The following is a 23,658-nucleotide window of genomic DNA, read 5'->3' on the forward strand; positions in this document are numbered from 1 at the left end:
ACACTACAAACCTCCTACTGTGTAGGTACTGAGCTCTGAATCTGCAGTATCCCTTGACAAAAAAGAGATAGGAGTCATTATGGAAAACTCCCACGATTCCTGTTCACTGTGCAGCAGGAATTAAAGCAAACATGAATCTGACTCACAGGTGCCCTAAAGAGATAGACAATAATACAGATCCTGACCCTGCAAAGACATAAGCACTGCTCAACTTTAGGTACCTCCAGGGACTATCATTGGGACTATTCCTACAGTGTAAAATTTAGCATAGGTAAAGCTTCACAGAATCGATGCCACGGAAAGGATTATAAAGCCATTAAACTGGTTCTGCCCTCTTCAAGGTAACTGTACAATTGTAGTTACTTCATCTGAAAGGAGATCTGTAAAAACAATTAAGGAATATTAATTTTAGAATTTTTTTTGACTGGCCTAAATTCGGTAGAGCAGTCTGCTTTTTAAACTGCCTTTTCATTGTTATTGCTTGTGACAAGGGGCAACCAGTCAGTCACATCATCCAGAGAGGGGGAAGTCACAGATCTGCGGGGGAGGCAGGAATTCTCTGGAGGGTTCAGAAGACCTGGAGACCTTCAGCAAGGCCTGGTGTGCGGAGTTCGGAGGGCGCTAGGGAGATGTCTCCGCGATGAGAAGAGAGATGGAGCCTGTGCGTCTGGACACCGAATAGATTTAACTAATGACAATGCAACCCTCAGGAAAAATAGCAAGGAGGAGGGGAAATAAATTCCTTGGTGTGGAAGTGACTGAACATTGAAGCCACAACGCAGAGGACAGACAATGTTTTGGGCGGAGAGAAGATTCCTCTTCCTTCCCCCTTTGCCAATAACTCAAGGAGCGGTGGGGAAAAAAATCAAAGCAGGTTGCAGGCTCCTTCCCGCCCCCAGCCTCCTGTTGCAATGTCCCTTAACGCCAGGAGGAGGAGACAGAGAGGGGAGGCGCTGGGAAGCGGAGCGGCTCCAGCGGCTCCGTTCGACATGAAGGGAAGTGGCAAGGCTCGAAGGCAGCGGCAGCGGGGCTGAGCAGTGCCATTAGGCTGGGCGGGGAGCTGCGGTGCAGCCGGCTGGCTTCGCGCGGGATTGTTCCAGCGCCTCTTCCGCTCCACGAGACCCCATCGCACGCGCCCCGCCGGGACTGACTCCGGCTCCATGGCTGCTGCCGCCCGGACTCCGCTGCGGCTGCCCTGGGCAGCGCTTTTGCTCCTCGCTGCTGCGCTGCTGCACTCCGGCTCCCCAGCGGCCCCAGGTACCGTCTCCCTCCCCGGCCCCGGGCGCTGTGCGGCTGATCTGGGGGCAGGGAGTGCGCCGTTGCCTTGCGCTTCTTCCCCCGCGGGCAGCCTTCTGGGCAGGCAGGGCGAAGAGGAGGCTCTGGGCTGCACGGAGCACAGGTGTGTTATAGAAGTGGATGGCACCGGTGAAATTAACACAGCCGGGCCCCCAGCCACTACCCCAGGGCGAGGGAGATCAGGCGCTGTCCCGATCAGTGGGGACAGTCTGGATGGAGCAGGTCGGAGGGGTGTGAGGTGGAGACCTACGCGGCAAAATCCCTCACTCCAAAAAAAAAAAAAAAAACTTAACAAAACCCACTTTAAATCGGGGGGGGGGGGGAGGGAGGACCCTACAGCTCACTTGTGCCTTGGAAACCGGGAAAATGTACTCCCCACGCAGGTACGTGGGAGGTCAGCTCTTCATTCGCCTCCTCCTCTTCGCCATGCCAGTGGGAATCCCGCACGCTTTCTGTGATCAAAATTTGCCGGAATGTGTAAACGGTTGATTGCCTCCGCTCCCGACGTTCTCACCCTCCGAAGCCTGTGTGTGTTAGGGATGGCTTCGGTTTGCAGGAGGGGAAGTCGTGGCAGCAGTAAGTGTCTGTACTAGTTGTTTCCAGCTAAGTGGAGGCAGTTTGCAGGCACTCTCGCCCGGGGGCACATATTTGACAACGATATTTAGTGTGTTGATTGTGCCCTGGAGATAATTAAAATGACAAGGTATTAGAAAAAAGTCAGAAAACCCTACTTACTTGGGGATTTGTTTTTTCCGGGATCACTATATTAATTGCAAGATCAAGAACTTGGTTGTGGTTTTAAAAAAAATGCACCTTGGAAGTGAGCAAGGAGTGTCTGTTACAGGTTTACATTTACAAAGGCCTTAAATCATATGTCCGACATTATAAATGTGGCAAGGATATGAACCTTTCTAATGTATTTCAGTCTACTATTGCTCAGAAGCAACTTTGATCTTTTTTGATTCTGTGAAAGGACATTTGTTTTGACTGCAGAAGCTCCCTGTCTTTATGACTAAAACACCTGTAGCTCTCTCTTATTTTCTCCCTTCCACTGTCCTTTCTACGTTCTTCTGGAATCACGTTTATTTGCTGTGGTGGAGTGAGCTCTGTCACATTTCACAGTGCTACCCACCCCGCTTCCCAGTCGCCTTACACACTATAAATCACTCCAGATATGTGGAATGTTTTAGCTGGATCGTTCTCTGGAGCTTCAAACTATGGCTTATCTCCACTACATTAACACAGAATTTACAGCTGAAACGATGGCCAGATCAGAGGGGGCCAAACTAGCACAAATCTATTTGGGGAAATAAATCAAATTAGCTGAAAAATGTTTTATCTCCATGTCCCATGGAAGCTGTCATGGGACTGATGATTTGTTTAATCTGTTCCTTGGAAAACATTTACTGTCTCCAGTAGCAGAACCCATCATTAGGTTTTGAAGATAACATGATGGAGCTGCATTCAGCTGGTGGCAGAGACAGCCAAGGCAATTAAGTGATCTAGCTGAAAGGACATTCATGATCAAAATTAATACTCTGTTAGAACTCTTTCCCTCCTATTGCACTTAATGTCAATGCCTGGTAGTTTTTATTACTGTAGTTATTGGATGCTAACTTATCCATCATACTTTGCAGTGATTTTAAGAGTACTCTTACCTGTCCCAAAGGGAGTTGGGTTTCCTCACATCCCATTCTTGAACATAGAGCTTGATTTTTCTCTCACTTTCATCAGTATAAAGAGGTAAAAGCTCAGCTGAAGGCCATGTGGTCTGGCTGAGCTGTGCTCGGGGCAGGACTGGGAGACTGGGGTGGCAAAGGTGGCTTTGTGCCATGTTTGCAGCTCCTAGGTCCAGGGAGAGCTAGGGTGGGTTTAGCCTACTTTACAGCAGTTTCAGAACCGCTCTAAGTTGTGTGCAGCTGCCTGTGGCACCAATGGACTGTTCTGAGCCTGAGATCACTGGAGTGAAGCAATGCTTGTGCTATTCTCCAGTTCCTCAGCCCCACAGGGACCTTTGCCCTAGCCCCCATCTCAGCTCCATGCTACGCAGAGATTCTCCCTATTCAGGGGAAATCCTCAGTAGGCCAGCAGTTCTTTGGCACCTTCAGAACAGGGCCCAGGAGTCTGACCTAATACTGTAATCATGCTCTAATTTGGGGGTAAGTAAAAATCAGGCACCTGCAGCCTACTCCTGCAGTCTCTGCTCAGACAGGAGTATTTGCCTGAATAAGGACTGCTAGATTGGGCCTCTGTTTGGTAAACAGAATTATTTTCATTACATGTGATCCTTTCACAAATGTTGTACAGAGCGAAAGCGCTGTGATTCTCTGAACGCTGCAGGTGAAACCATCATGCTTTTCTTTTCCTTAGATGTCAGGATCCACTTACTTGCTGCACTTCAGCTTGTCCCCATTGCCCTGAATCTGTCATTACTTTGTTCCCCTTTTGCACCTGTGTCTGCCAGAGGGCTCTGTTTCTAATTAGACAGGTCATAGCCAGTGCACAGACCATGACATCATTTAATATTTGTTTCATATGTGACTTCTTATAACGGCACATCTGACACTTAAATCTACTTCTTAGAGCTCAATAGCACATTAGGTGTCTTAGTTATTAATTTCTCCTGTATGAACAGCTTAGATATTTGATCTGACTTCATATCAGGAAACTCAGTCCTGCACTGCATGAGGGAATGAACTGTTGTTCTTTTTCTCTGGTAGCCTTCAGAGGGCACTAACAGCAATACAGCAGCATGACACATCTTGTCAACCTTCGCATTGTACAGTTAGCTATGGTAGCTACTGTGCTTTCCCTCCCCACGAAGGAACATATAGAGTTTTTACAACAATGGAAAACAGTAGCAATGATGAGTAGCTGCTAGATGGGAGATTTAGGGCTTCCCAGTGTAATTTGAGCTAAGTTTTATTAATTTTGGACTATGATTGCTTGCTTTATTCACAAGGGAGATCTTTTTTTAGCTTCTGTGTCCTAAATAAATAGTAATTTTTGGAGAGAAGTATTAACTCTGGAGGTGCGAGGAATTAAACACTGACTATACCAACACAATTTTGAAGATGAGTTCATTTATTTTTCTCTGCTTATTAGAGTCCCAACGTTGTTGCTTGCCCCTATGTTCATAATCCAAATTTTGGCTATATCCTAGACACTTCTGCAGTTTCTGAAGAGCATTTTGACTTCACTTGCACAGGTTAAGAGATGATGGACTAGTCCTCCAAGGAAGTGAGATGTAGATGTTAAGCCCTTACTTTATGGAGAATCCACTTTAATTCTTTTATACTAAACTAATTTTGAAAACTGTAATAACAAACATGTATTTGGTGTACAGTAGTTAAATATTCAATGGCACTGGCTCAAAACCCATTTCTCTATCCAGTGATGACAATCCCAAGTGTGCAAAAATCATGACTCAGGTCCCCAAAATTATATGATTGGCTTAGAAATATGATTTTTAAAATAACAAATGTTGGATTCTTTTTCTTTACCTTCTGATTTTTGAGCCTTAGTGTTCATGTTTTCATGTTCTCAAGGTAGTCTATAGATTTACTTTTTTAAAATAATTGAAATCTGGGATTTTCCTGCAATCACTTGACTCCAGGAACCAGGGCTTTAAGAAAAACATAAAATATAGAGAGATTTGCAATAGAATCACAGGATTGGAAACCCTGTAGATCAGAATAATTCCTCCTACAATATTATATTTTGTATTTCACTTCTCATTTCTTTGACCCCAATTCAGCAAGTTACTTAAGCATGTATCAGAGGGGTAGCCGTGTTAGTCTGGATCTGTAAAAGCAGCAGAGAGTCCTGTGGCAGCTTATAGACTAATAGACGTTTTGGAGCATGAACTTTCGTGGGTGAATACCCACTTTATCGGATGCATGTAGTGGAAATTTCCAGGGGCAAATATATATATGCGAGCAAGAAGCAGGCTAGAGATAATGAGGTTAGTTCAATCAGGGAGGAGGAGGCCCTGTTCTAGCAGTTGAGGTGTGAAAACCAAGGGAGGAGAAACTGGTTTTGTAGTTAGCAAGCCATTCACAGTCTTTGTTTAATCCTGAGCTGATGGTGTCAAATCTGCAGATGAACTGAAGCTCAGCAGTTTCTCTTTGAAGTCTGGTCCTGAAGTTTTTTTGCTGCAGGATGGCCACCTTAAGATCTGCTATTGTGTGGCCAGAGAGGTTGAAGTGTTCTCATACAGGTTTTTGTATATTGCCATTCCTAATATCTGATTTGTCTCCATTTATCCTTTTCCGTAGAGACTGTCCAGTTTGGCCGATGTACATAGCAGAGATGCATTGCTGGCATATGATGGCGTATATTACATTAGTGGACGTGCGAATGAACCAGTGATGGTGTGGCTGATATGGTTAGGTCCTGTGATGGTGTCGCTGGTGTAGATATGTGGGCAGAGTTGGCATCGAGGTTTGTTGCATGGATTGATTCCTGAGTTAGAGTTACTATGGTGCAGTGTGCAGTTACTGGTGAGAATATGCTTCAGGTTGGCAGGTTGTCTGTGGGCAAGGACTGGCCTGCCACCCAAGGCCTGTGAAAGTAGATCTACAACCCATCCTGGACAATGATCCCTCCCTGATTGAACTAACCTCGTTATCTCTAGCCTGCTTCTTGCTTGCATATATATACCTGCCCGAGGAAATTTCCACTATATGCATCCGATGAAGTGGGTATTCACCAAAATGTCTGTTAGTCTATAAGGTGCCACAGGACTCTTTGCTGCTTTTGCTTAAGCATCTGAGCTCTGAGCGGTCCCATTGAAGTCAATGAGACTACTCAGTTTCTTAAAGTTAGCCATATGATCAAGTCCCTTGCTGAACTGGGATCTTTATTGCTAGAAAATCTGCAGGAAGTCACAATCTCTGATTTTAGGAGAGCACTCACTAATACTGTTCATCACACACTTGAAGCCATGAAACTCTGTTTGGGACATCATAACTTTCTTGCTGTGGGAATAATGATGATGTCAGGTATAGAGGATTATGATATCAAGTGAAGATTAAGTAGCAGAAGCAGATAAACTCTTCACAAATAAAAATTGTGGCCAATATTTTCAAATTTAGGGGCCTAAATTAGGCCCCAAAATTCATATTTATGCACCTAAGTAAAAGTGGCCTGATTTTCAGTAGCCAAATGAATCAAGGTGAGCTATATGTTCTCACCAATCTTGGAAATTAGGCCACTGCTATTTATGTGGTTCAGCATGGATTTAGATGCCTACATTTTAAAATGTTGGCCTATACTTGAAGGAAAATGGCCCGGATCCTAAATATCTTTGAGGAGTTAGATCAATATCCCTAAGTAATAGTGAATTCCTGGGAAAAAACCCAAAACAAAAATATATGGCGCACAAGATGATATAAACAGATTGGTTTTCTTTTAAAAAAAATCATTTAATTATTACAGAGCCAAGAATTAAATTTTAACTATGTTGTAAGAAAATCAATCTAACCTTCTCCCGACACTAATCAGTAGGGAAAAAGAGCCCAGAGGAACTTCCATATAAAACCAAGTATATATTAGAATGTAGTTTGGAGAAGTCCTTTATTTTAAATCACTCCTTTTCTGCTTGAAACTTGATCATCAAAGCCCAGCTCTTCATAAAACAAGGTTTATTACCCTTTCAGGACTCTGGAGCTTGTTCATATTTTGTCATTCCATACAGCTGTTTTACCATTACTCAGTCTTAATGTCTTTTGGTCATCCCACAGTAATCCTTATTCCTATAGTCCAACAGCCCTTTTTGGATCTTGTGTTCTTCTGGAATTAAACAGACTGTTTTTTCAAAGGTTTCTTGGAGGGTGTAAGTGGGCACAGACTCACCGCTGTGGCGCTTCCTGCTGGTCATCTTGGGGAATTAGCTCTTTTCCAGCCTCCTGAGTGCCCTCTGCAGTGTCTGCTTGTAGCTGGCCCCGTGTCCCTCTTAGATCCTGGTGCTCCTTTGCCCTGGGGCTGCCCTCTGGCAATACCCCACCAGTCTCTATGGGTCTCCCCTCTCTGGGAAATCCCCAACCCTCTATCCTCACCTTGCCTCAGTCGTGGGCTACTGCTAGTCATCATCTAGCCTCCGTTCACTGGGGCAGAGTGCAGTGTAAAAGCCACTCATGATAGGCAAGGGTTTTTTTTTGGACCTGCTGCCTCTGCCTATCCGTTGACTGCCCGCTGCAGCCCAAGTACCTAATTGGCCTTCTACTAGGCACACAGAGGATATCCTTCTTGGGGAGAGAACCCCAGTTAATAGGAAGAAAAAGGGAATAGTAATGGGGGATTTGATTTTTAGAAATGTAGATAGCTGGGTTTGTGATGACCAGGAGAACCACATGGTGAACTACCTACTGGGTGTGACATCCAGATAGATTTATGTGCAGTGCAGGGGAGGAACTGGTGGTAGTAGTATATGAAGATACCAGTGACATAGGGAAAGGTAGGAGAGAGGTCCTGGAGGCCAAGTTTAGGCTGTTAGGTAAGAGATTAAAGTCCAGGACCTCCATGGTTGCATTCTCTGAAATGCTTCCAATTCCATGCACAGGCAGGGCCGGTGCAACCACTAGGCGAACTAGGCAGCTGCCTAGGGCGCCAAGTGGTTGGGGGCGTCAAAAAGCATGCTCAGGGGAGATGGTGGAGTGGAGATGAGCTGGGGCAGGGGGGCGCGGGGAGGGCTACCCACAAGCAAGTAACAGGGGGCGTGCAGGGGAACTGCTCCCCGCCCCAGCTCATCTCCGCTCCACCTTCTCCCCGGAGCATGCCTCCCCTGCTCTAATTCTCCTTCCCTCCCAGGCTTGTCATGCCAAACAGCTGATTGGCGCTGCAAGCCTGGGAGGCAGGAGAAGTGGAGTGGCGCTGGCGTGCTCAGGGGAGAAGGCAGAGCGGAAGCGAGCTGGGGCAGGCAGCTGCTGCAGGGGGGGTGCCGCAGGGTGGAGGGGGGGCAGGGAGCTGCCACAGGGCTGGGAGCTGCCGCAGGGGGGGCTCCTCGGGTGGAGGCGGGGTGGGGCGGGGAGCTGCTGTGGGGGGGCACTGCAGGGCTGGGAGTTGCCACCGAGGGGGCTCCCCGGCCCTTCCCCTGGCCCCCGCCGCTGCTCTGCCCCAACCCTGCCTCTTCCTGCCCCTGCTTCACCCCAGCCCTGCCCCGCCCCCACTCCCCCGAAGAGTGCAACCAGGCCCGACCCTGCGCTCACCGCATGGTAAGTGGAGCAAACCTGCCCCAGCCTGGTCTGCTCCCCTGGCTCCCAGCCGCGCCACTGGTGAGTGCTGGGGGGCGGTTTACCCCCCAAGCCTAGAAGCCAGGGGAGCAGAGCAGGCTGGGGGCCCAGGCCTCCACGCAGGGAAGCGGGGCTGGCCTGCGGGAAGTGGAGTGACCCGGCCCCAGCCCCAGCCCCAGCCTGCTCTGCTCCCCTGCCTCCCAGGCTTGGGGGGAGGGGGAACTTCCCCCCCGCACTCACTGGTGGCGCGGCTGGGAGCCAGGAAGGCAGAGCAGGCTGGACCCGGGTCACTCCACTTCCCGTAGGAAGTGGCCAGCCCCCCTCCCCTCCTCTCTCTTCCCCTCTCATCCCCCATGGAGGCCTGGGACCAGCGTTCCCCTCTGGTGGAGGCCTGGGGCGGGGCCCCACAAAGCTCCCCTGAGGGGGGGAGCTGTGTAGGGCACCAAAATAGCTAGGGACGGCCCTGGCTCCCTGGGCCGGAGGTGGGGGCGCAAGGTGGAAGTTTTCCCTAGGGAGCAAAATGTCCTTGCACTGGCCCTGCGCGCAGGGCCACTTAGACAAGCAGAACTGCAGGATCTCAATGCATGGATGAGACAGTGGTATAGGGAGGAGGATTTTAGATTTATGGAACTGGGGAACTTTTGGGGAAAGGGCTAGCCTATACGGAAGAATGGGCTCAACTTAAACCAAAACAGAACCATATTGCTGGCATGTAAAATTAAAAAGTTTGTAGAGTATTTTTTAAACTAAGGGCAGTGGGAAAGCAGACAAGTATAGAGGAACACATGGTTTATGGAATTAATTCATTAAGGAAGGAACTCTATATCCTAGTACGGAGAGTAAGAAAGAAGTTGTCTAAGTACAGGTAGGAGGACTTAGTGGAGAACGGTCAAATGTAAGAGAGTCCCATTTAAATATTACATGTAAAGGCAAGCAAATGAATATTGATGAAATTGTGTACAAGTGCTTGTATACAAGTGCTAGAAGTCTAAAGACTAACATAGGTGAAGCAGAGTGCTGGCTTAAAGAGGCTATTGATATAATAGGCATTGCAGAAGCTTGGTGGAATGATGATAATCAATGGGTCACAGGAATATCAGGGTACAAAATATATATGAATGACAGAGTAGATTGTGCTGGTGGGGGAGTGGCACTATGGGGGAAAGAAAGCGTAGAGTCAAATCAAGTAAACATCCCAAATGAATCAATGGACCATAGAATCTCCATGGATAGAAATTCCATGTTTGAACAGCAAGAGTATAGTAGTAGCAATATCCTGCGGACCACCTGATCAGGATGGTGATAGTGATTGTGAAATTCTCAGAGATTAGAGAGAGGTTTCAAAGGCAGAAAACACAATACTAATGGGGGATTTCAACTATTCCCATACTGACAAGGTACATGTCCCCTCAGAACAGGATGCAGAGATAAAATTTCTAGACAGCATTAATGACTGCTTCTTGGAGCAGCTAGTCCTGGAACCCACAAGGGTTGATTTAGTCCTAAGCGGCACACAGGATCTGGTCCAAGAGGTGAATATAGCAGAACTGCTCAGTAATAGCAACCATAATGTAATTAACATCTTTGTGGAGGAAAAATGCCAAAGAAACCCATTACAGCAGCATTTAACTTTAAAATGGAGGACAACACAAAAATGAGGAAGCTAGTTCAATGGAAATTAAAAGGAACAGTCACAAGGTTGAAATGCTTGCAAACTGCATGGAAACTATTTAAAAACACCATAACAGAGGTTCAAACTAAATATATACCCCAATTCAAAAAACAACAAAGAAGAGCCACCGTGGCTAAACAGCAGAGAAAAAGAGGCAGTTAGAGGCAAAAATTCTGTAAGAAATGGAAGTCAATTCTTAATGAGGAAAATAGAAAGGAGCATAAACTCTGGCAAGTCAAGTGTAAAAGTATAATTAGGCATGCCAAGAAACACTTTGAAGAGCAACTAGTTAAAGGTGCAAAACCAGCAATTTTTTAAAAGTACAACCACAGCAGGAAACCTGCCAAACAGTAAATGTGGGTCACTGGACAACCAAGCTGCTAAAGGAGCACTCAGGGAAGACAAGGCCCTTGCAGAGAAGCTAAATTAATTCTTTGTAGTGGTCTTCACTGCAGAGGATGTGGGGGAGATCCCCACACCCAACCCATTCTTTTTAGGTGACAACTCTGAGGAACTGTCCCAGAGTGAGATGTTAATAGAGAAGATTTTGAAACAAATTGATAAATTAAATAGTAATAAGTCACCAGGACCAGATGGTATTTACCCCAGAGTTCTGAAGGAACTCAAATATGAAATTGCAGAACTACTAAATGGGGTATGTAAACTATCGATTAAATCAGCCTCTGTACCAGATGACTGGAGGATAGCTAACACTTATGTTTTAAAAAAGGCTCCAGAGGAAATCCTGGCAATTATAGGCTGGTAAGCCTAACTTTAATTCCAGGCAAATTGGTTGAAACCATAGCAAATAGCAGAATTATCAGAAACATAGCTAAATGCAATATGTTGGGGAAGAGTCAACATGGCTTTTGTAAAGGAAAATCATGCCTCACCAATCTATTGGGATTCTTTGAGGGTTACAAAGCATGTGGACAAAGGTGATCCAGTGGATATAGTGTACTTGGACTTTCAGTAAGCCTTTGACAAGGTCCCTCACCAAAGTCTCTTAAGCAAAGTAAGCAGTTATGGGATAAGAGGGAAAGTCTTTTCATGGATCAGTAACTGATTAAAAGATTGGAAACAAAGTGTAAGAATAAATGGTCAGTTTTCACTGGGAGAGAGGTAAACAGCGGGGTCCTCCAAGGATCTGTACTGGGACCTGTGCTGTTCAACATACTCGTAAATTATCTGGAAAAAGGGGTGAACAGTTAGGTGTCAAAATTTGTAGAAGATACGAAAGTACTGAAGATAAGTCCAAAGCTGACTGTGAAGCATTACAAAGGGGTCTCACAAAACTGGGTCATTGGGCAAGCAAATGCCAGATGAAATTAATGTTGATAAGTGTGAAGTAATGCACATTGGAAAACATAATCCCGGCTATACATATAGAATGATGGGGTCTAAATTAGCTGTTAGCATTCAAGAAAGAGATCTTGGAGTCATTGTGAATAGTTTCCTGAAAACATTTGCTCAATGTGCAGCAGCAGTCAAAAAAAGTTAACAATGTTAAGAACCAATAGGAAAGGATAGATAATAAGACCATAAATATCAAACTGCTACTATATAAATTCCTAGTATGTCCACACCTTGAATATTGCATGCAGTTCTGGTCACCCATCTTAAAAATACATATTAGAATTTGAAATGGTACAGAGAAGAGAAACAAAAACGATTATAAGTTTGGAATAGCTTCTACACACGGAGAGATTAAAAAATTGAGACTGTTCAGTTTAGAAAATAGATGACTAAAGGTGGATGTGTTAGAAGTCTATACAACCAGGAATTGTGTGGAGAAAGTGAATCGGAAGTATTATTTACCCCTTCTGTGATGCTACACCCCATGTTCTTCATAAAAATATTATTATATGAATATGGCATAACTAAGATGTTTCGTGAAAGATGGGTCATATACGGTATCATTGGATAGGTTATGTTTTACTGAATATGATTATCCTATTTGTATACTTGTATCATTTCTGTATCTGAAGTTAGAAATATTGACTATGTAACAGTTACATGTGGTTACACTGCCCACCAGACAGTATACAATCAGCCTGGATGAGCCAGGAGGAAAGACAATGGGTCTTTGAAGATGTTGATCGCTCCTCTTCCTGGAGTTCCTTCCTGTGGATGTTCCAAAAAAACCTCTTGTCTCATGGTTGCTTTAACACTGCAAGGTCATGTGATAATGTCACTTGGTATGGAGTACCACCTTGGACACTGCTGGTATTTTTCCATTGGAAACAAAGGATTCCCCCTTTATGTAAATCCTATTTAAGGCTGGAAAGTGAGTCAACCAGGGCTCTTCTCCACAGCCTCTCCACCCAAAAAGGAAGACTGCTGAAAACACCTGAAGAAACTAAAAATAACTAAGCTGGAGAAAGGCAAGGGCTGAGCCTAGCCTGAGACAGGGGTCTAGCCTGTGAAGAGAAATAACTAGAACTCTGAACTGCAGAAAGACTGCAACCTGCCTAAAACAACATTTAGGATGAGAAATTACTATTTGTAATCTGTTTCTTTAGTGTATTAACTTTAGTTTGCGTGTTTTGTTTTATTTGCTCAGTTATCTGCTTTGTTCTGTTTGCTATCTCTTATAATCACTTAAAATATACCTTTTGTAGTTAATAAACTTATTTTTTGTTTATTTCAAAACCCAGTTTGTGCAATTCATATATTTTTTGGGGGGAGAGGGGAGAGCTGTGCATATGTCTCTCCACATTGAGTTAGGTGGCAGTTTTTATGACCTTGTGCTGTACAGATCTCTATATACAGCGCAAAACAATATTATTTTGGGTTTACACTCCAAAGGAGTTGTGCATGTGAGTTGTGGGTAAAACCCTGAGCTGAATCCTCCTACACAGAGCTGATTTCAGTCTGGGTCTGCAGCTGGGTGTGGCCTTACCTGCATGTGTGCTAGAGAAGGCTTGAGGGCCTGGCACAGCAAAGGCAGGGTGAGAAAGCCCAAGCTGGTGGACCAGGTGGGTTCAATGGGACCCCAGTATAACAGACACACCGGACGGGGTGGAAGGGCAACCCATCACACCTTCACTAGCAGAAGAACTAGGGGTCACCCAATTAAATTAATAGGCAGCAGGTTTAAAACAGCTATATCGAAGTACTTCTTCACACATTTCATAGTCAGCCTGTGGAACTTGTTGCCAAGGGATGTTGGGAAGATCAGAACTATTAACTGGGTTCAAAAAAGAATTGTAGATGTTAATTGAGGGTCGGTCCATCAATGACTATTGGCCAAGATGGTCAGTGACACAGCCCATGCCCCAGGTGTCCTACACCTCAACTGGCAGAAGCTGGGAGTGGACGACGGGGGATGGATCACTCAAAATTGCCCTATTGTGTTCATTCCCTCTGTTCTGTTCATTGGCCTGTTCTGTTCATTTCCTTGGCAACTGTTAGAAGACAGGACATAGGGCTAGATGGACCACTGGTCTCACTCAGTGTGGTCGTTCTATGTTCCCTTGAATCATATATGGAAGCAATGCCAACTTCAGATGCATATCTGTGGGTTTTTTTACTCGTGAATTCTTTGCAGACAGCACATAAGACTAGGCACTGAGAAGCTGTGGGAATGAAAAGCAGAGAGCTTGCAGGACTAACTGAAGCCACTCAGCTCTTTGCAAGATCAGAGCCATTGTGTCTTTCATGATCAGCATTAAACTCTCTTTGCTATGACCCTTCCTGTTGGGTTTTTGATTTTCTCTTCTCTCGGTTTCATCATGTTTGACCTCTCTAAAGTTACTGCATGAATACAGTAAGTGCTAATGTCTGTGACAAGAAATAACCCTGTGTCTGGTTTCATTTGACTGAGACTTTAACATAGTTTTAAATGTGCTTTGTTTTTTTTAATGTACATATTTGACTAGTATCAAGAGCCCACTTGTGGTTAAGGCACTGGACTAGGACTCAGAAGATCTGCTTCAATCTCTGGCTTGATTACAAACTTCTGGAGTGATGTTGGGCAAACCATCTAATCAATCTTTCTGTGTTTCAGCTCCCCAATTTTTAACATGGGATAAGTAACATTTCCCTCCACACTGGAGTGCGGTGAGGATGAATGCAGTGATGTATGTGAGTCAGTAAGCTAGTACAATGACAAGCACCCTAGAAAAGCCTGCAGTGAATTTACGTGCATCTGACGAAGTGGGTATTCACCCACGAAAGCTCATGCTCCAAAACATCTGTTAGTCTATAAGGTGCCACAGGACTCTTTGCTGCTTTTACAGAGCCAGACTAACACGGCTACCCCTCTGATAAGTGAATTTACTGAGCTACTTACTGTGGGTTTGACCCAAAGTCCATGGGACTCTTTCCATTTGGCTTCCCTGGTTTTTGGATGAGGCCCTGCTTTTGAGGAGGTCAACCATAGCAGTATTTTAAGAACGCCTTTCTCAGTGGCAAAATGAATGTGAGGAATGTTCAAGGATTCCCATCAGAAATATGCAATTAGTGTATGTTGATTTAAAACTTGGTGCATTAAACTGTTAAATAGCTTGCATATTGTAACCATAAACAATAAGCTCCTGTCTAATTATCTAATTCCACTTTATATTTGGCATTTTAACATCCTGATCATTTATCCTGTTATGAACTTCCTCCACCTTCTTTTCATAAAATGCCCCTAAAAGGCAATTCAGCGAAATAGAGTGAGAAATAAAAAACTCAGTTCCCTTTATGGAATTGGATGTTGCACTTACATTAATTCCAAAATAGTCAGTGATAGAATTGGGCTTTAAAGGGATGCTACCAAGTCATTTAGGGTCACAATGTAGATATTGGGCTAGATCAGTGGTTCTCAGCCTATTTACTATTTTGGGTTGCACATCACAGTTGCCAACTTTCACATGGTAAGTGAGCATCCGGACTTCCACAATAAGCCAAAAATCAAGCTAATCCCATGTCAAAACAAGGCCAAAACAAGCCAATCCCTAAGAACGCCAACATTCTATGTGACTAGATTGCCCTGGCGTGCAGTCTGGGACTGTGGTGGGCTCACTGTGCACCCCTGACTCTCTCCCCCGACTTGCCCCTGCTTGCCTGGAGCTAATAAAAAAAAAAAGCAACAAGCTATAACACGCAACAAGCTACAAGCCAAAAACTTGCCAACAAGCAGCTCATAAGCCAGTTAAGTCAAAACCAAACCCAATTTCTGCATTTTTTTCATGGGTTTGGCATGTCTGCTGCATATACATCTCTCTGTGTGTTATGTGGGCTGCATCCACACAATATATGTACTACCTGTATGGCTTTCACATGGTGCATGGGCCGCAGCTGTTTGCTGGTGGGGCCACAAATGGCCCGTGGATTGAGAATCCCTGGGCTAGATCCACAAAGGACACTTAGATGCTTTTGCATTGCAACACCTAACGTTAGGTGTCCTGTTGCTTGCCGGAATTGGCAGCCCTGAGTTAGGTGCTCAACCTCCCTATAGGAGTGCATGGGGAGAGTTAGTGGCGTAAGAATGGAGATCTACACAAGCCAGTGTGTTGGAGCAGGGGGCTGCCTAAGCTAGCCAGTAGGAAATGTTGAACAGAATGGTGTGATCTGAGCCCCAGCACTCAGAGGGAGTTAGATACCTCCCTTCACTTTGGATTCACAGCAATGAAGCCTCTCGTGGAGTTAAGTGCCTAAGCCAAGTTAGCCCTTTCTCAGGAAAAATAGAGATGATCGTGCCCTCCCTCCCATGCCCTCTAGCCCAGTGGTTAGAGCCCTCACTCAGGAAAGAGGTTTAAATACCCACTCTGCCTGACATGGAGTAAGGACTTGAAACCAGGTCTCCTAGCTCCCATACTAATGCCCTAACCACTGGGTTATAGGTTGCTGGGGAATGAGAGCAGGGACTGGAAGCTGGGTCTCCCTTATATGGTTGCCAGGTGTCTGGTTTTTGACTGGAATGTCTGGTCAAAAGGGACCCTGCAGCTCCGGTCAGCACCAACTAGGCTGTTAAAAGTCAGGTTAGTGGTGCAACGGGGCTAAGGCAGGCTCCCTGCCTGCTGTGGCTCCGCAGCTCCCAGAAACAGCAGCATGTCTCCCCACCGGCTCCTACATATGGGGCAGCCAGGGGGTTCTGCATGCTGCCCCAGCCCCAAGCGCTGGCTTTGCAGCTCCCGTTGGCCAGGAACTGTGACCAATAGCAGCTGCAGGGGCAGTGAGCAGAGCTGCCTGGTTGCATCTCCATGTAGGAGCCAGAGGGGAGACATGCGGCTGCTTCTGGGAGCTGCCTGAGGTAAGCACCACCCAGAGCCTGCACCCTTGACCCCCTTCCATGCCCCGACCTCCTTCTATGCCTTAACCCCCTGCCCCAGCCCTGATCCCCATTTCACCCTCCGAACCCTTCGGTCCCAGCCTAGAGCACCCTCCTGCACCCCAAGCTCCTCAGAATATAAAAATCCTACATATGCTAGAGCCTGCATCCCCAGCTGGAGCCCTCACCCTGCTCCCAGACCCCAACCCCTGCTCCAGCCCTGGTCCCCCTCCTGCCCTCTGAACCCCTCAGCCCCAGCCCAGAGCTGCCTCCTACACCCCAAACCCTTAATCCCTGGCCCCACACCAGAGCCCGCATCCCCAGTTGGAGCCCGCATAACCGGCGCACCCCAACCCCGTGCTCCAGCCCGGAGCCCCCTCTTGCACCCTAAACTCCCCATTTCTGGCCCCACCCTGGAGTCTGCACCCTCCCTCCCCCCGCAGCCAGAGCCCTCAGCCCCTCCTGCCCCCCAGCCCCCTGAGCCAGCCTAATGAAAATGAGTGAGTGAGTGAGGGTGGGGAGAGCGAGCGACAGGGAAGGAGGGGATGGAGTGAGGGGGTGCAGGGCCTTGGGGAAGGGGCGGGGCAGGATGCAGGGCAAGGGTGTTTGGTTTTGTGCATGTAGAAAGTTGGCAACATTGAGCAGATGTGTTTTGTGCAGATCCTGTTCTCATAGGTAGTCTCTGAAAATGCTTGCTGAATTGGGATAGGTGAGGGAATGCCTAGGTTGTGAATCCTATCATAAAATCATACAGTCGTAGGACTGAAAGGGACCTTGAGAGGTCATCTAGTCCAGTTCCCTGCACTTATGGCAGGACTAAGTATTATGTAGATCATTCCTGATGGGTGTTTGTCTAACCTGCTCTTAAAAATCTCCAGTGATGGAGATTATACAACCTCCCTAGGCAATTAATTCCAGTGCTTAACCACCCTGACAATTAGGAAGATTTTCTTAATGTCCAACTTAAGCCTCCCTTGCTGCAATATAAGCCCACTGCTTCTTGTCCTGTCCGAGAACAATTTTTCTCCCTCCTTCTTGTAACAACCTTTTATGTACTTGAAAACTATTATCTTGTCCCCTCTCAGTCTTCTCTTTTCCAGACTAAACAAACACAATTTTTATCAGGACTCAGTCAAGAGTCAGGCATCAAGCAACTCAGCAGTGTGAGGACTTAGGTGTTTGCATGCATGCCCGCTAGTACAAATTTAGGTGGCTTGGGGACTTTGCTGGTGAAAATTTCAGTGCCTAGGGAATTTAAGCATCTACAGGGTTATGCTGCAGCTGAGTGAGGTTTTAAGGATCTAAGCTTTAGACTTTGGCACTTAAGGTGACAGTTAGGCATCTAAATCCTCTTGTGTTTTTAAAAAAGTGAGTTTTACTTAACCTAATAATTTTAATTTCTACTTTTTCTTTTTTTCAAATATACTTAAATTCACTAAGCTGTTTGTCATAATCCACAGTTTTCTCATATTTGAAACGTTCCAAAACAAAGTTATATGGTTGAAAGATCACAGAACATAACAAGGCCTTCTATCTTTGTGACGTCATAATACACATTTGTTCCTGCTTGGTGCAAAGCTGTCAGCTCACTTGCATTGGAGGAGAAGAATGGGCTTGGAGTTTATGTACTAAGCTGCACCTCAGGAAATGTGAGGTCCTGTCCTGACTCTTCCATTGACTATACCTAGGTCAAGTCACGAAGGTCATGATTTGGCAAACATTGAAATCAGTGGGGACTACTCATGGTAGCAAATTTAAGTATATATACAGCCTCAACAGATTAAGCCTGCAAACTCCCATGCCTTAATTTCTGTACCTGTCATACAGAAATAGTAAATTTTCTCTGCCATGCTGAGGTGTTGTGAGGATAAATTAATGGTAGTGAGTAGTTCCAGATGCAATGATGACAGAGATCATAGTTACATAGATAGATCTGGAGGGTGTCAATATATAAGTAACTCACCCCTCCCGCTTTCCATTCACTCCAATCCAGTGTGAATTTCAAAGCCTAATTTGGACCATTTAAGTGTAAACATCATTAAGCACAAGTCATTTATGTTTACTATTTATTTAACTTATTTATTTTATGATCGATATAATTGATGATTTATTTATTTATTACATTGCAGTAGCCCAAAGGAGCATCAGCCAGTTTACAGCTGGGTGCTGTACATACATATAACACCCTCCACCCCCCTTTGAGGTAACTAAATGCAAAACACTAAATTAATGCACCTTGGAGACTGCACAGCTAAAATAGCAGAAAGTTAGGAAAGGTAAAATTTATGGTTCAAACAGCAATATTAATATGGTTGCATTGCACAGATAGAGGATTTTTATATTTTTTTCTGGTTAAATATGTAGCTTACTATATCACTGCTTACGTTGTAAAATGTTCAGCATAAAATATATAGGATACGCTGTTGTCAGAACCTCAACTTTTGCATTTTCTGACATTTTGTGATTTTTTTTAAACTATGCAATCTTACTGCTAAATTAGCTGAGGCCCTGATTCTGCAAAGACTTAAGAAAGTGCTTATCTTGAAGTCAGTGAGACCACTCACAATGCATAAAGTATGGAAGTCTTTGCAGGATTGGGGTGATAGGTTTGTTGGTTTTACATTTAATTTGATCCATTTGAGTAATTTGAAACAATAGTAATTCATCTCTACTGCCACTAGATGTCTCAAATAATACATCATCCTATGGCTCTAGAACTCCAGTCAAACCAGCTGTTCTAACAGGAGTTGTTACCCAAATATCAAACATCAAAGAAGTGGCATGGCCCAACAAGCGCTACTCCTAGAGTTCCAAATGTCTCCCTAAATGTAATAGCACTGGGGCATCAAGGCAGCTCATAGTCTCATAGACTCATAGACTTTAAGGTCATAAGGGACCATTTTGATCATCTAGTCTGACCTCCTGCACAATGCAGGCCACAGAATCTCACCCATCCACTTCTATAACAGACCCCTAACCTATGTCTGAGTTATTGAAGTCCTCAAATTGTGATTTGAAGACCTCAAGCTGCAGAGAATCGTCCAGCAAGTGACCCGTGCCCCATGCTGCAGAGGAAGGCGAAAAACCTCCAGGGCCTCTGCCAGTCTGCCCTGGAGGAAAATGCCTTCCCAACCCCAAATATGGTGATTAGTTAAACCCTGAGCATATGGCCAAGACTCACCAGCCGGCACCCAGGAAAGACTTCTCTGTAGTAACTCAGATCCCACCCCATCTAACATCCCATCACAGACCACTGTACATACTTACCTGCTGATAATCAAAGATCAATTGCCAAATTAATTGCCAGAATTAGGCTATCCCATCATACCATCCCCTCCATAAACTTATCAAGCTTAGTCTTAAAGCCAGATATGTCTTTTGCCCTCACTACTCCCCTTGGAAGGCTGTTCCAGAACTTCACTCTTCTAATGGTTAGAAACCTTCGTCTAATTTCAAGTCTAAACTTCCTAGTGTCCAGTTTATATCCATTTGTTCTTGTGTCTACATTAGTACTAAGCTTAAATAATTCCTCTCCCTCCCTAATATTTGTCCCTCTGATATATTTATAAAGAGCAATCATATCCCCCCTCAACCTTCTTTTGGTTAGGCTAAACAAGCCAAGCTCTTTGAGTCTCCTTTCATAAGACAGGTTTTCCATTCCTCGGATCATCCTGTTGAAACAGATAAAAGGAGCACATATAATAAAAGTAAAATGATCAGGGATTGTCAAGGTATACTTAATTCTGCCTCAAGTGAGGGGATGGATAAGATCAGAAGTTCTCAAACTGTGGTCCATGGACCACCAGTGGTCCGCAACCTCCATTCAGGTGGTCTGTGTATAGTTCCCTCTAAGGTGCGTGCTTGGGCAGCTGCACACGAGAGAATGAAGGGCCACCCATTTAATTAGTGGTGCCGCACAGGCATGGCTCCGCTAAGTAGGTGCCTGGACCCTGCAGAAGACAAACATGTAAGGTGAGGTGGTGGCCTTGCAGGTAATAGGGGGTAGGTGGGAGGGGGCAGTGGGGTGAGAAGAGGGGGTGGGGGGAATTTGGGACGTGCAGGGCTGCCGCGGCCAGAGAAAGAGGCGACTTTTCCCAGCTCCAAGATTGCAGCTCCTTCCCAGCCCCAGCTCGGGGGCTGCTGTGATGTGAGAGGGAGGAAGAGACCCCACTCATTCTCAGCCTCAGCTCTGTGTTTGCTGCGGTGGGGGAGAGAGCCCCACTCCTTTCCAGCCCCAGCTCAGGGGCTGCTGCGGTAAGGGAGAAAGGGTGTGTCCATCGCATTAGAAAGGTAAGACTACTGATACTAAAATCTGAGTTGTGTGCTTTTATTTGTAGAACCAAAAAAGTTAATTTTATAAAGTTTTTTTAGTTAGCGCTTTACATAAAAGTTTACAATAGTTAGCTAATGGTACAAATAACATTTGGAAAGATCATTATGTGGTCCACCGAGACCCTCAACAATTTTCAAGTGGTCCATGAAAAAAAACGTTTGAGAACCACTGGATTAGATGATGTCTTGAGGTCCCTTCCAGACCTGAATTTCTATGATTTCACTGAACTGCATATTATTTTACTTTTGTTTTGAAACACATTTCATGAGCAGGCCTGGGAACCCATAATTGATGGGAATCTAATATGGACAGAAATGGATTTCTGATCACTTATTTTAAAAAGTTCAGTGAAAAGGGATGTTTAGTTATTTAAACATTTTCTGACAGAGCTGGAAAACTAAACATGCCAGAAGCAGAAAGAGCATAAATGGGGGTGATGGTGGTGGTGGGGAAATCCAGTTTTTAACATTCTTTTATTTCAGTAATCTAACCATTTTTAACAGTTTAAACTAACCATGTGAGTGGATGGCAGCAAAATCTGTGTAGGCATGTGAGATGAATGGAAGGGGGAATAGCTGTCTCATCCTTTCCATTCCCAATCCTGTGGTGGTAGGTGTTCCAGATCAATAGGAGGCAGACCCAGGGTGGGGTCATGTGAAGAAAGGGAAACTCAGCAAATGAAGCAAATCCAGAAGCAGTAGTAACCTGCTTGGTTTCACCCTCCATGTCATGGATCCCTCTGCCTCAAGGGAGGGAGGGAGCAGAGGGGCAGGGCAGGCAGCAGTGCAGAAGCAAGAGCCTTTGCATGGATGCCCATTGCCTCTGTTAGGTCTGCATGGATCTTAGAGTATCCTTGTTTTCTGAGAGTGGAACCCAGGGCTTCTTCCACAGAGTGCAGACCCCCATCCCCACTGGAACGACAACTCCAGGGATACTCCATAAAATGAAACTTATGGGGGGTGGAAACTGAGCAGTGCTAACCCTCTCAGAAGAGAATGGGGCTCTCTATTTTTATCCTGCAATGTCCATGTGACATAGGGGCCCGAGTCCCCCTACCCCCTCACCCCTGAATTGTGAGGGATCCTAGAGACTGTGGTCGCTAGGCCATTCTACCCCACTCGTGAGGGGGGATTGTATGGACTTTGGCCGCTAGGCTGTGCTATCCTGCTCGTGAAGGGGGGTGATAGAAACTCTGGCTGATAGGCCCTGCTACCCTGCTTGTGAAGGGGGGTGATATGAACTCTGGCCGGTAGGCCGCGCTACCTGCTCGTGATGGGGGATTGTAAGGACTCCGGACACTAGGCTGTGCTACCCTGCTTGTGGGGGGGGGATTGTATAGACTTTGGCTGCTAGGCCGCACTACCCCGCTTGTGAAAGGGGATTGTGTGGACTCAAGCAGCTAGGCCGCGCTACCCCGCCAAACAGTGGTGATAGTAGGGAAGAAGGCCAAGAGGCTGTAACCACCCGCCCACAGAGGGGCGGATGCAAGGACTGGAGAGTGGTGAGGTGACGACATCGCATCCTACCCCTGCCACAAAGGGGTGCTGCGGTGCCAGGCCCATCACAGTCCATTTACTTTTTAACACATCAAAAACAGCTGAATTATTTTTGATTAAAGAAAAAGCATGACTAATTTTTATATCTTGATAGCTTTAGAAAAGCCATCTCAGTTTTGAGTTGTCACAGGACTTCCTGACATATTGTCAGTTGCTTTGCAATAGGATGAATTGAGATTAACTTGGAGCATGCTTGTCCCCTTCTGTGGAAAATCCTGTGAAAACTGAGAAGACCCTAGAGCAGAGCTTGGAATGGTGCCGAAGGGACTAATGCAACTTTTGGGCTAGCTCTTCTCCCTCCATGAGGTTTACCGCTGGTGTACTTATTGAGAGCAATCATATCCATTCTCAGCCTGTTTTGGTTGGCTAAACAAGACAAGTTCCTTTAGAGTCCTCTTGGAATATAGGCACTCTACTAACCTGAGCTGAATTTGAACTGGTGACCTAAAGGTCTGTTTAAATTGTGAACTCTCTGAGTCAGGGACTGTCTGTTATTGTGTTTATACAATGGCTAGCACAATATTGTCCCCAGTCTTACGTGGGGCCTATAGGAGCTATCATAATACAAATAACCATAGAATCGTAGGACTGGAAGGGACCTCAAGAGGCCATCTAGTCCAGTCCCCTGCACTCATGGCAGGACTAATTATTATCTAGCTCATCCCTGACAGGTGTTTGTCTAGGCTGCTCTTAAAAATCTCCAACCTGCTCTTAAAAATCTCCAGTCATATAAATCCATATATCCCATTACTAGTCCCCTGAGCCATTAGTTCCCCGGAAAGAGCGATTTAGTTTTCATTTCTTGTTTTGAGGTTGGCTTTTTCTGTTTGCAATTCCTGGCGTTTTATCCTGTGTTCTCTTTGTGCCTGTGACTGATCCAACTCTGGTCAGAATGCTTGGTCAGCAATACTACCGCTCCTTTGTACTTGGAAAATTAAACCAAAATGCACTTTCCTTTCTGTCTGCCGGAAAACTTGTGAATCCTCAGCTGGATAATTGGTTGAGATTTCCTTTCTGTTTGGTGGCAGAACAAGAATAGATATTAATTGTAAAATATACTGGGATTTGTCTCCCTTTCCAATTTTTTCCTTTCTTGCCCCTTTTCATTTGAAGTCATCTGTCCCAATGTCACACGTAGCTTGTTCCATCTTAGGTATATTGCAAGCTTCTTAGATCTTTATTTATCCATAAATGTCTGTGGTGATCTGTAAGAAAAGAATAACAATTTGTATCAGTGAGCCCTAAAAGCAAACATTAAGTCTATATTCTGCCACACACTCACTCATGCTGATTAGCACCCCTAGGAGCGT

General features: G+C 45.4%; 1 protein-coding gene across 1 annotated transcript in view; it reads left to right on the top strand.

The window, feature by feature from the left end:
* The first annotated feature begins 1,049 nt into the window (after positions 1–1,049).
* FNDC1 (fibronectin type III domain containing 1) overlaps positions 1,050–23,658 on the top strand; it is a 129,139-nt gene continuing 106,530 nt past the window's right edge. The window contains exon 1 of the mRNA XM_030556675.1: positions 1,050–1,257. Within this exon, the coding sequence (XP_030412535.1) occupies positions 1,161–1,257 (97 nt within the window). The 5' untranslated portion in view covers positions 1,050–1,160. The remainder of the gene's footprint in view (positions 1,258–23,658) is intronic.

Source organism: Gopherus evgoodei, chromosome 3 (assembly GCF_007399415.2).
Source record: "Gopherus evgoodei ecotype Sinaloan lineage chromosome 3, rGopEvg1_v1.p, whole genome shotgun sequence".
NCBI lineage: Eukaryota > Metazoa > Chordata > Testudines > Testudinidae > Gopherus > Gopherus evgoodei.